The following is a 13,802-nucleotide window of genomic DNA, read 5'->3' on the forward strand; positions in this document are numbered from 1 at the left end:
TTGGAGGGGTCCTCAGTGATCATGCCGAGGGGGCTGTGTCTCGGCATCGCTTTCTCCTCGCCCTCCATGGAGCCCGGACTTTTTCTACAATGACTTTCCCTGAGCTGAGCAATGGCAGCTTGAGTGAGAACCGGACGGGACAGGGCAGCCAAAGCAGTGCCAACCGGTCCTGGGGGCTGCAAAGTGAGGAGACCACCGAGGGGAACGGCACCACGTTGACTTTCGCCTTGGACGTGCAAGCGGTGGGCATCGGGGTCTTCTTGGCCATCTTCATCCTCTCGGCCATCGTGGGGAACATCCTCGTCATCCTCTCAGTGGCTTGCAACCGACACCTGCAGACGGTTGTCAACCTGGCCATTGCCGACCTGCTGCTCAGCACCACCGTGCTGCCTTTCTCGGCCACCTTGGAGGTGCTGGGCTTCTGGGTGTTTGGGCGCATCTTCTGCAACATCTGGGCAGCGGTGGACGTGCTGTGCTGCTCTGCCTCTATCATGAGCTTGTGTATCATCTCCGTGGACAGGTACATCGGCGTCAAGTACTCTCTCAAGTACCCCACGATCATGACCGAGAGGAAAGCGGGGGTCATCCTCGTGGTGGTTTGGCTCTCATCCATGGTCATCTCCATCGGGCCACTGCTGGGATGGAAGGAGCCGCCACCGCCGGATGAGAGCATCTGTAGCATCACAGAGGAACCGGGCTACGCCGTCTTCTCCTCCCTCTTCTCCTTCTACCTGCCCCTCATGGTCATCCTGGTGATGTACTTCAGGATCTACGTGGTGGCCAGAAGAACCACCCAGAGCTTGGAGGCAGGGGTCAAGAAGGAGAGGAATAAATCCATGGAGGTGGTACTGCGCATCCATTGCCGCAGCGTGCTGGAGGAACCCCTCTCCAGCACCCGGAGCAAGGGGCACAACTTCAGGAGTTCCCTTTCCGTGCGGCTCCTCAAGTTCTCCCGTGAGAAAAAAGCAGCCAAGACTCTTGCCATCGTCGTGGGTGTTTTCATCCTCTGCTGGTTCCCCTTCTTCTTTGTCCTGCCTTTTGGTAAGTGACCCTGTCACCCCATCCCAGCCCTGCTGCCCCTGGGTGAGCCCCCGGGAAATTGCTCTTTGGGAAAAACTTTCAGGACACAACACATGCGTGGAGGTGAGGGATAGGTAGCCAGCAATGGATTAACTCAATTAATTAACACTTATTCAATATTTATTAATCAGAATCATATAATCAATCAAAGTAAATAGCAAATGAATAGAATAGCAGCGTAATAATTGGTTTAATGAATTCGTTCTCCAGCAGTCTGATTGATGAAGTTCAGGCTAAGGAGGAAGCAGCTCTGTTTCAAGCTGTTGTTATGGGACTGGGGTCTCCAAACAGCTCTGCCACCCCCTCCCTCCCACTTTGGGGGATCTGCCTCCGTGGGTCCAGGGCTCCCACCTGTTGTGAACTGGTGAAGGTGTTGGAGATGGGTGAGGTTTGATCCACCTGAGGAGCATGTCAGAGTCTAAAGCATAACTCTTGCTGACTTTCTGAGATGCCAGTGCTGTGCAGGGACTTGGAGCAGGATCAGGGCTTATCTACAAGGGTGATGGTCCTGCCAGGGCTGACCCACCTCCTGCAGCATCATGCCCTCAGCTCCTGTCCCTGCCACGGTGCCCGTGTCACTGGGTGCTCATCTAGGGTTGTCTGATGGGTTGTGCTGGGAAGTTTTGGCAAGTTGTTTGCCTGGATGCAAAGGATGCAGCCCCCTACTTGCAGAGGAGGCTGAGCAGCACGGGGATGGTGTCCAGACAGCGTCCCCTTCCAGCACCAATGTTACCCACAGCCCATAAAGTGTAGGAAAACCAGTGCTCTTCATCACACCTCAACTAACAGCAGGCACCGGGATGGGATCCGGATGGGATTAACCCTCTGGAGTGGTGTAGCTAAACCTGAGGTGGGGGCGGGGGGGGGAAGAGATTTAACTTATTAATATAGAGGAGAGAGAGGTCTGTCACTCCATCTGCTGAGTGGGACCCACATGTCCCCACCGGGGACTTGTGTCCAAGTAATTCTGCAGCCAGGGAAATTTTATAGCAAGTTCTGCACTTTTTTCTCAAATCCTCTAGCTTGAGGCTGCCTCTTAAGTCAATGGAAACAGCATCGTGACCACAGGACTAATTTAACCTGCTGAGGTTTTGATCTCATATTGGTATTTCAAAATATCTCAGATTTGGTATTTGACGAGTTTCTCTCAGCTCTCTATAGGAGGGAAATTGCTGCTGGGAAGAGTTCTCACCCTATATGAGCATGGGGGTTCATGGTATAACTCAGGCAGGGAGCAGGAAGGCTGCTGTGAACTCCTCTCACTGCAATGAATTATCCCGTCTGACCGTGCCTCAGTTTCTCTTTCATTGATCAGGTACATTGGGGGATTTCTGTAGCCTGCAAATAAATGGTTTGGGAATTGTGGGGCTCAGGGAGATTCCAGTACTTGAGGGCTGAGCTCTCTGGGCAGCCCCAGTCTGATACTCAGCCGATCAGCAGGGCAGGAACGGGCTCCAAACCTTCCACACCTTTACTAATGAAGCTGGGAATTAGGATCCTGTTCCTCTGAGTTCTTCCCAGTACTTGGAAATAGAGAACAAACATCAGGCAAATACTTGTCATCAGAAAAAATACTTTATTTTGTTTTACTATACCTCTTCTCCTGTGAAACCCTTGAATCAACCTCACCACTGATGTAGATCACTACCCAAGCACTGCAGTTAAAGGGGATATGTGGATTTACACCAGCTAAAAATCCAAACTTCATCCTTTAAGTACCTCCCATGAACCCGTTTGCTTTCTCCAAGCACACAACTTGCCAAGTTCTTTATAAACAGTTTTGATCTTTACTTCCTGCTGTATTATACATGTAACATAAACACAGCAAAGGTTCATTTATTTTATGACCACAAAATATGCTGCCTTTGATTTCACCCCTCTTTTATTAATTGCAATTTCCCATTCAAAGCTGAGAAATGTTCAGTGCTATCTCGAAAGAGAACAGAAGCTTCTGCAAAGCCTAATCTTAGATTTTACAGCTCAGGAGACAGGTCTGAAACCCAGAGAAACCAGTAAATCCACCAACTGAAACATGCTGGGGCCAATTCTCCTTGAGAAGAGGATTGTAAAGGGTTAAGTAGAATGGATTTTTTATTTGCTTGTTAGACAAACTTAGGTGAAATAATTTGGGGCCAGGTGGAAATGATATTGATACACATTTTAAATGAAAATGGAACACAAAAATCACTTTCCATTGGGGTGAAACTTTCAATTTAAGAAAAGAGTGAATGGGAATTTATTCAAAAATGAGTTCTCAGATACATTTCAAAATGAACTGCCACACCAAAATGAAATGAATAAGTGATCTATTTTCTTCTAAAAATATTGAAATGTTTTGACTTTTTTTTTTTTTCTATTTGACATGAATTTGCAAGAAGTTGTCACTGACTGGCACTGTTGCCTGACTTGTCTGATTATCCTTCTTGTGATAAGCAAATTTGTCAACTGACAAAAGACTCCCAGCTCTCCTTAGCATTGCCGTAGCAATCAGAAACTTCTGTACTGGCTCTGTCACCGGTGCCTGTGTGAGGCTGCACACATCTTTGCAAATCTCTGCAGAATAGTTTCCACATCAGTTACACAGGAGTAGTATTGGTTACATCCGTGTTGCAAAGCTGAAATAACCAGTAATTTGAAATAACAGGACCTATGCGTGTGCCAAATGTTGTCAGCCATTTCTCCATGCTTGAATAATCTACAAAGACTCTTTAAATCAGCTCAAACTCCCCAATACCTCCGCAGTCTATTTATCAGCTGAGTAATTTAACTCACTGGTGGGTTTGTGAGACATGTCCCCAAGCACAAGATGCCATCGCCTGGACTTTTAACCAAATTAACATTTTCTGTGGCTAATGAGACTCTTTAAGCAGCTGGTTGTTCACCAAGAGATGAAATCCTAATTACCCACATAACGATTGTGGGGGTCGTACCTTTTGCTGGGTGTGCAGTAGAGCTCTACCAGGCTTTGTCTGGGGGTGGCTGTGTGGGTTGTGCCGGGGTACCTCCTCCCTTAGCAAAGACTGGAGGCTTTGCAGAGATGTGGGCCAGGAGTTTACAGGTGTTTTGTAGGGATTCATCTACAAAACATCTCAGACATCTGTGTCTTCATCTCAGCTAGTCATGGCATGCTGGAGATGGTAGTTGGAGGGGACCTCTGAAGGTCCAAGCAACACCAATACCAGATCAATCAGTCATAGTCGTCCAAAGCTCCCTTTATCTATCAGGAGAGTGTCTGAAGGTGTGACCCACCTGACCAATCTTGGACATGCTTCCTAGGAGGAGATGAATTGTGGTGTCCAGCTGCCTCTTGCTCTCCCTTGACTACAAAAGCTGCCCAATTAACCAGCTGATGGTGTCTGCGCTGCAGGTATTTGCAGGGAGGTGGGATGTATCCTAGTCTGGATTTTTCTAAGTCTAATGGAAGTAAGATGCGCAGGTGAGGGAAAGCTCAATCCTCTGTCAAGCCTTTATCAGAGAGAGAATAGACAGAGAAACTCTCTTAAGTCACACAACCATAGAGGCTTCACTGGCACTTCTGTTAATGGAAAACCCAGCTAAAAGTTAGGTGGAGTGGAGGCAAAGACCTTCTCCATCACCACCACAGAAGCATCTAAGAGGAAACAACCATCCCTTGGGATCAAGGATGCACTAGCCAGTAACCAGGAACATAGAATCATAGAATCACAGAAAGGTTTGGGTTGGAAGGGACCTTCAAGCCCATCCAGTCCCACCCCCTGCCATGGGCAGAGACACCTCCCACCAGCCCAGGTTGCCCAAAGCCTCATCCAGCCTGGCCTTGAACCCCTCCAGGGATGGGGCATCCACAGCTTCTCTGGGCAACCTCGGCCACTGCCTCACCCCCCGCACAGGAAAAAATTGAAAGGATGGCCACCTCGGTGGCCCTTGTTTTTTAAGAAGCATAGTGTAGTCTGGGTGGTGGGCTCCCAGGGTTGTTATTCTTTGGATTTGTTTAGAAATCAAGACCAAAGTGAGAAAGTCACAGCAGCACCCATAGCTAGTGCCACACAAGGGTGAAGGCCACGACCCAAGGCTCCCTTCACTCTGTCCTTCCACAAGCAGCAGGTTACCCAGACAAGGAATGACTTAAGAGATCTCCCAGTATAAGCAAAACCCTCCACACTCATGGTCTCACGTTCTCCTTGGGTTGATGACATGCCCGTGCTTGCAGAGGAAGCTGGTTCTTATTCCCAGCTATGATTCAGAAAAAAGTGTACTGACTTTTTCACCTGTAAGGAAAGGCAGCTGCTGCACAAACCAGGCTCAGAAAGGTCTCCATCAAACCAAAACAAAAATAGTTTGGTAGATGGTGTTTTTCACAGAGAAGTCCCTTCACAAAACGTTTTGCAGTAGGAAAGCTCACAGAGGCATAGCTGTGCTCAAGCTTTGGTAACCGTCACTTGTAAAATAAATGATGGGGAAGGGAATGGAGGTAGAAAAACATTTCAGATGAGACTGAGTCTATTCTGAGAGAAGTGGAGAATCTAACTCTGTTCTGGTAGAAAAGAATTTTACACGGTTTTCTAAGAAAAAGAAATGCCATATGACATCACTCTGTGTCTGTGTGCATGGAAGCCTTTCCCCACCACCTGATGAACTCTTTCATCAGTCTCAATCACACTCGAGAAAGTACTAAAATCCTCAGTATGTCAAGTTCCTATAAAAATGGGCAGATGAGTAAAGGAGTGGGAACACTGTCCCTCACAGAAGGAAGGCAGCAGAGTGAGCTCAGCCCTTGGTTAGACATCAGAAAATACTCACCAAAAATCCACCTCAAGACACAATTCCACAGAAAACCAAACTTCCTCAGTTTTGTCATGCACAGGAGGACCTGATCAAAAGTGTGATTTAAAAGGAGAAGGATCAAAGACAGACCATTAAATTACTTTGATTTTCAAGGCAGTCTCTTGTATCTCCCGAAATTTTCTGAGTCATGGTGGAAGCGGCAGAATTGGCATGGAAAAAGCAATGGGCAACTGCTTTGGAATAATTAGCTGTGGTCCAGAGGGTCAAATCAAACTGTAGCAAGAGAAATTGCAATGAACTATTCCATCTGCCACATGTTCCCCCTTGATCCTGGCCCACAGGAACCATACATTATTAGAAATACCAGCAAAGACACACACACAGAGTCTCAGAAGCTGCTAGGTACCAGGCTCCAGTTTGATTTATTGGACATCATCCAGGCAAGAGGCAAGATTCTTCTCTTCTGCTTTGGACTACAGGGTGTTTCCGTCAGATGGGCTCATGCCAAATTAGCATAAATTCATTAAATCATAGGAGACGGATGGGTCTTCCAGCCCATCTCCTTCTCTCAGGGAAAGACCACTTGGCCTCAAACCATCTTGACCTGTTTTTCAAGACTGTTCTTAAAGCACGGCAATGAGGACAAACCCATTGCTTTCCCAGGCAAACTGTACTGTTGCTTAAGCAGCTCTCAAATGTGATTTCTTCTCATTTTCCAGTTCAGAGTGTCTGCAATAACATTAGGGCTGTGTTGCAGCCTACCAGAACCTCATTCCTAGGGCACGATAGGAAGGATGCGTGTGGTGGACATGGCACAGGGACATACAGGGGTGTGCAGCCCACTGGGATGGCACTGGAGGGATAATGCAGGCACAGGGGACCTGGCTGGGAGTCATCTGCATTTATTTTGTCTGCCTAGAGATAATACTGTGGAAAAGCAACCTGTGAGCTGGGTTCTTCTCCAGGGAGAACACACTGACATCTTGCAGAAGGGCACAGGAGAGAATTACAAGTAGGCACATGGATAATGAGCCTGTGAGTAAATTATGGAGCTGAAGCATCTGGCGGTGTTGATTCACTCCTTGTGCCCTAGTGCGGAAGCCACCAGAGTGCAAAACAGCAGGGAAATGGGCTACGTGTTTTTGGAAATAGCCAGAAAAAATGATTACTTGAGTCCAAAGGAGTTCATGTGGTTCCCTCCCTACCCATTACCCTGTGTAGAAGGACAGAGACAGAGGGGTTTAGTACAGCTTTTGCTGTCACAAGAGATGAAGCATCCTGGATCTCAAGTAATGAGTTGGGCACCCGAATTTGAACATCTGCTTTGCTTCTCCCTGGCCAAAGTTCTGCAGTGATTCATTGAAAGGACTGGGAATAGGATCCAGATCTCCCATGACCTATGGACAGGATTGCTCTGCTTTCCAGTCCACCCTCTCCACCACCAAATAAAACTATTTAAAGACAAATGTATGTTTTTATATCACAGTGTCTTTGATGCATCTGGAGGTAGTTGCTATAATGGACCTACCACAAGCAGGAAAAAAAATAGATCTTGAAAAATTTAAAACTAGTGTGATTCAGTGGGCAAAATGTCATAAAATCTCTCATGGAGCGATTTCAGAGGAGTTTTGAAACCAACACCAAAATACACGATATAATATGAAATACAACTTGTATTAAGCTAGGGCTGATGGTTTTGTTATATTTGCACACACAAAATTTTGTCCTGGATATTCTGGGAAGAAGCTTTTAATCAGCCTGATCGATCTTCATTAATTCATATGTGAATAAATATTTGCTCATTAATTCTGAATAATCTGGTTAATGAGATGTAACGAAGACTGAGTGGAAGGGGATGCTCTTTGGTGTGATTATGCAAGGTGGTTGGTTAATCTCTTACTACCAGCTTGTTTTTGTCAGTTTTGCCACAGCAAATAGGTTGCACTAGGTAGTAGCAACTGTGCTGTGTTAGCAACTAACAGTGTAAAAGCTTCGTGCTACCTGTAGGGTTTTAATTAGATATGTAATTGCTTTAGTGAGTATACACAACATTTTTGCTCAAGACTCTTCAGAAAATGAGTACATTTCTTTGGGAAAACAACTAATTTTCTTCCAATCAATCAATCAGGACTTTTACTTGATATGATCACTGTGCTGTACTTTAGGTAGGGCTGATAGTACCTATTAACATTTTGGGAACCTTCTAGAATAAAGACCCAGTTTCTGGTGTCAAACATCATGTATTAGGTCAAGTTTTCCATTCCCTGTCTTTGTAACAGGCTGAATTTGTCCTGCCGAATGTGAGACAGCCCTATCTGAGAAAGATGACAGGAGAAAACCCAGCGTTCAGTTCCTGTAAGAAATGTTATGGGGACAGACTTGAGTTTAAAAAGCTCTGGCAGTATTGGATGTCAGAGCAGAAATTGCACATTTTACTCCATTTTACTTTACCTGGTGCTTTATGTCAGGACAGGGCAGAAACTTGACAAAGCTGGCCCAGTATGGCCAACTTCTGGGAAGAACACCTGTTTCTGAGGTGTTGGAAAAGGCTGGAGCTTGCTGAGGGAGGGCTTTTAAGAGCAATGATGTGATGATGTCTGATGAGCATTTCTGCTCCTCTGCTGTCCCCTGTACTGCTCACTTCCATGCTGATCCCATCTTCTCCAGTGTCAAGATAGATCCTGGCATCGGATGTTTTGACATTGCTTGGTAAATGGGATGGTAAAGCAGCTCTAAAGCACCTTGTTCTCCTAACAAGAAAAATATTTATGTTTGCAAAATGTTCAGCCATAACTGAGCTAAGTACCTTCAGATACCCACGAGGAAACAAATAGTTCCGTCATCAGAGCAGAGCTGAGCAGGGTGAGCTTGTAAAGTGTGGAGCCACATCCTGACCAGCGAGGAGATACTGAATAGCTCAACCCAACCATTATTTAACTGAGCACCCACCTTTCCGTGCAACCGGTGTGCAGAGACAATAGAGCATGATGCTGAAATTAGACTCTTTAAATGCAAGAAAACAAAGTTTTTCAAAGGGGATTTTCACCTTGGCTTTGTCGATCTTTTGAGTCCTTAACTTTGCAATTTCCCTAGTGCTCATTTAGCAATTTTATTCTCTAGGATAGACTATAACTTGTCTGTAAGCTATTGTTCTGTGCGTTCAGTAGAAACCAGTGTTGACCATATGGTAGAGTTAAACAAGACAATTTTTAACACAAAACCCGATTACAAAGCAAAGAATGTGATAATCTATTAAAATACTTGTTCTCTGCATGAGAAAATACATCTTTGCAACAGCTGAAGTTCAAAACCAGCCATTGCAAAGGCTGTGGCTTACTCACCCCATTTTCACCAATTATTTTCCCATGGACACTGGTGGGATTTTGAGGTGCCTGCAGCAACGTCTACCTTTTAATATAAACTCCCAAATTCAGGTGGCTGATAAGGACAGGAGCTGCCTGAGAAAGCAAGGGTTTTCTTTGCAATTTCTCTTTCCACATAAATTCAATTCAGGAAAATACAATTCTACCCCTAGATATCTCTATATGGTGCGTGGCACCATTGGGTACATATTTTGTATATCTCTTACCCTTGGTGGGTACCCATGGTGTTCCTTCTCATTGGTGCATGTTTCCTGGTGTACCCCACTGCCTCCCACTTAGCCAAGACACAAGTGCTAGCCTAGGATTATACCATCTCCAGACAAGTAGTAACAGGAGAGCAACTGAACTGCAAATCTCTCCGAAGAAGGACATTTTCATTGACAATGGAAAATACTTCAGGGTTTGTTTGCTTGGTGTTTGGGCAAAACAAGGCTGTAAAGATCTTTTGGCATGAAATGTACTCAGGGAAAAATCCAGTTTTCCAATTAATAGATGTTTAGACTTTTTTTGACCAACCCAAGATGTTCCATCTCCTTATTCTTTTTACAGGCAAAATTTCAAAGGCCTCCTATGGTATCTAGCTTTGAGGGCACAAAGTGGTATTTTAATCCATCATTCCTTACAGGATAACTTGACCGTTCTTGTCTGAAGGTTGTGAATTAGCTTTGTTCTCTGAGCAGATCTTTTCCTAGGAAAGCCTGGTACTAACTACACTTTGTAAATGTGTTTTTTTGCTCTACATTGTGAATTAATTACCTCCTTTCCTTGTCATGTAATAATGAGGCAAGGCTAAGTGTGGTCTCATAACCCTGAGACTGTCATTGTCTTTCTCTTGGCTTGTCATCAAGGCAGATCTGTTGCGTGCATCAACCCAAAAGAGCTCTTCTGAGGACAGCCAGTGTTTGATTCTTCTGTGCATTGGCTGTTAAATGGTGGTGCCGGCATCGGTGACTTTTCCTGATGGGCCAGACCCTAGAGGAGGATGGCTTAATTACTATTTTACTACTATTTTGAGACGTTTTTAATGCAAAAGGTTCTACAATAACATACCAGTTGTTGGCAAGCTGTCAAAGAAGAATTTAGGCAATCCAAGTGCCCTGTGCTTCAGGAGGACCCTGCACATGGAGCCCATCCAACGCCCTGTCCCACCAGGTTACAGCATAGCACCAATGGGTGGTACCTCCCGGTGGGCAAGGTTTTCTCTGTGGAGTACATGAGAGCACTCCTCTCTCCCTCACAAGGGACCTCTTGCATGTGGTTGGAGGCAGCCAACCCCCTGTAGCTGCAGTGGAGCCCCTCGTTCATTGACACTTGGTTCTCTGCAAGAAGGGGGGCAAAGAAAAGAGTTGGAGATGTGGAAGGAACAGCAGGAGATGAGGAGGAAGAGCAGGAGGTTTGGAGACTGGTGAGGCTAGCGAGGTGCTGGGAAGGCTGGACTGGGAGCCCTTCTTGTCTCCAGCAGCCCTGGGGTGGTAGGGATACAAAGTTCCCAGAGGTGACGCCCCCAACAGAGGGGTTGCTGAGCCCCAAAACAGAACTGTCCCCTCTCTCTCCTAATGCTCACACTCACAAGAGTGCTTCCAAGGGGCAAACCTGGTTTATGGACTTGTTTTTGTTTACCCACCTGCTCTTAATTTGGTTGTGGCTAAGAGGCTTTGGGGGTTTGGAAACAAGGGTAGTTCATGAGGAACAGCTTCAGTACTAAAGTGCAGCAGCTGGCTGTTTTCACAGGAGAGATGTTTTCTGATTTGGCAGTTAATTGCCATTCTTGTTTGCTATAAATACTTCCTCTAAAATGCTGCTAGGAAGACTGAGTGATGAGCTCTGCCTTCTCAAGGCGTTGCCTTTACAAGCACTTTCCACCCAGAGATCTCTCAGCTCTTTGCACCTCTACCTGCACACAGGTGTACCCATCCCCACATATCCTCATCCTCTGCCTTCCTCCAAAGCAAATTCCAGCCACTTCAATGCAAAAAATTAAGTATCTGGTGGGTACTGACTTGTTTCATCAACTATCTGCTGTCTGGGCTGGTGAGGAAAACTGCCTGAGCGGCAGAGGGAGCATCCACATCTTCCCATGTGCTGGTGACACACAACCTTATCCCAGTGGGGCCAGCTCCATCGTTCATAGGGCTAAATAGGAATCGTGGAATCATTGCATGATTTGGGTTGGAAGGGACCTTCAAGATCACTGATTTCCAAACCCCCCTGCCCTGGGCAGGGACACCTCCCACTAGCCCAGGTTGCCCAAAGCCTCATCCAGCCTGGCCTTGAACCCCTCCAGGGATGGGGCATCAACAGCTTCTCTGGCAAACCTGGGCCACTGCCTCACCGCCCTCTGAGTGAAAGATTTCCTCCTAATATCCAACCTAAATGTCCCCTCTCTTAGTTTAAACCATTCCCCCTCATCCTGTCACTACCAACCTCAACAGTCGTTCCCCCTCCTGTTTATAGGCTCCCTTCAAGCACTGGAAGGCCGCAGTGAGGTCTCCCTGGAGCCTTCTCTTCTCCAAGCTAAACAAACCCAGTGCACCTATATATGTGCACCTATACATGCACACCGTGAATTAGTACCTACAGAATGTTGTAATAAGCCATAATATGAACTAAATGACTTTGTAGTGCAGCTCAGGAGAAGATTATTAACCAATCAAGCATATAATTACTTAACTTTCATGCTTATTACATGGTCAGTCAGTTAACGATAGGGTAGAAGTGCCCCCAGGAGAACAGGAACACACACAAATGTCATCAGGGAGGGAGACAAGCTGTCTGTTTCAGCACTGTTCTTCATCATTTTTGGCTAGGGAAACTGAGGCACCACTTCCACACCTGCAGTCACTTGGTAGCTCTCCAGCATTGCGAACACACCAGCTACTTCTGCCTCTCCTGCTTTCTGTGTTTCGCTGCTGTATGGACCTGTCACGTGGAAACAGAAGACTGCACTTCTCCCAACACCACAATTTATGGGTGCGATTAGCCCAAGGATGGATTTACTGGAGCGGCTGGAACAGGATATGGCTTTTTAGCAACTCCTAATGAATAGCCTTTCTCTAAGAGGGCCCCTTAGCTAATGCATTTGGAGCTGAGCCAGAGAACCACCAGGTCCGGTGGCAGAAAACCAACAGCCAGCTCGCTAAAGAGAGGGCATTTCCTCCTCCCGGGAAGTTTCCAACACGAGGCAATTCACAATCCAGTCATTAAGGCCACTGAAATGCAACTTTTATGCTTATCCCCTCCCGTAGCTGAAAAAAAAACAAAACCAAACATTTGCAATCCTGCTGGGAGAATCCCCTGCCCAGACAAGTCCAAGCTGCCGTTCCCGTTGCTCACAGTGGGCACATTGATGGCACTCCATAAAGCAGGACCAGCAGGTGATAGCAAGTGTTGGACTGGCCCCAGCCAGCTCTCTCCGACACAAATCTGCCCAAGAAGCACGCCTGGAGCAGGATGAACATGATGGGGTTGGTGCCACTTGGGTTCAGGACCTGGAATCAGACTGGCCCCTCTTCCGTTCAGCAGTTTGTTTATTTTTTACAGTTAATGGAATCTGCATTTCCCCCAGTAAGATAAACGCTAGAGCAAATCACAGGGGTTATCTCACCTGATCTCCTGAGTTAAAGAACTCCTGGTTGCATCCCCCCTCAAGACTGTTGCAATGCAGGGTTGCAAGTGCTGAGAAAGCACAAGAGCCAGGCTGCAAATCCTCTGAAAGATGTCCATGATGGAGAAAAAATATACATGTGGAGGCCCTGCAAGAGATCTTCCATGTAAGGATCAATTCCGCAAACACGGAGCAGGGGACAGCCTCCATCTTTGATGGAGCTGGTTCCAGGTCTTCTGCCATGGGCAAGACCTTTGTGAAAGCATATAGGTGGGGGAGAGCTAACAAAGAAAGAAAGTTGTTAGAGGAAATTCATATCCTAACCTAAACCAGATGATTTCTAGTATAGAGACAGCGGGGATACCTTCACGGCATGGTGCTTTATTCTTGTGGCAATGAGCCAAGAGTGGGTTAGGGTAACGTGACAAAGAAAGGGATGGGAACCCTCTCTGCAGCAGGAAGATGGTCCAGAGCTGGGCATTGCCACCCCAGGACGGGATGAGGGAAGGAGACAACCAGCACAGGGGGTCATGCCACGTCTCATCCCTGGCTGTTTTCCAGCTGCAGATTTAGAATCATACAATCATAGAATCGTGGAATGGTTTGGGTTGAAGGGACCTTCAAGATCATCCAGTCCCACCCCCTGCCATGGGCAGGGACACCTCCCACTAGCCCAGGTTGCCCAAAGCCCCATCAGCGGGGGACCTGACATGTGGATTGCCATCCCACAAGTGATTTCGGGAACACCATTTGGAAGGGTGTGGGGCACACATACATGCACAGCACAAGAGTGAAGACACCTTCAGCTGCTCACCGACCTAGTTTGAGCAGAGACTTAGGTTCAGAGCAGCTGACAGCTCTTGAACCTCTGACTTTAAAACCAAGTTCTTTAGGAGAGACTTGTCACACTGCACCAGAAAAGCTTTTCAGCCATGGGCTATTTCTGTTCCCAGGGTCCCTTCCACAGGAAT

General features: G+C 46.6%; 1 protein-coding gene across 1 annotated transcript in view; it reads left to right on the forward strand.

Annotated features, from left to right (window-relative positions):
- Positions 1-89: 89 nt before the first annotated feature.
- Positions 90-13,802, forward strand: part of ADRA1D (adrenoceptor alpha 1D) — a 41,487-nt gene continuing 27,774 nt past the window's right edge. Inside the window, exon 1 of the mRNA XM_010074977.1 lies at positions 90-1,041. Within this exon, the coding sequence (XP_010073279.1) occupies positions 90-1,041 (952 nt within the window). The remainder of the gene's footprint in view (positions 1,042-13,802) is intronic.

The sequence above is a fragment of the Pterocles gutturalis genome, unplaced genomic scaffold, assembly GCF_000699245.1.
Source record: "Pterocles gutturalis isolate BGI_N339 unplaced genomic scaffold, ASM69924v1 scaffold202, whole genome shotgun sequence".
Classification (NCBI taxonomy): domain Eukaryota; kingdom Metazoa; phylum Chordata; class Aves; order Pterocliformes; family Pteroclidae; genus Pterocles; species Pterocles gutturalis.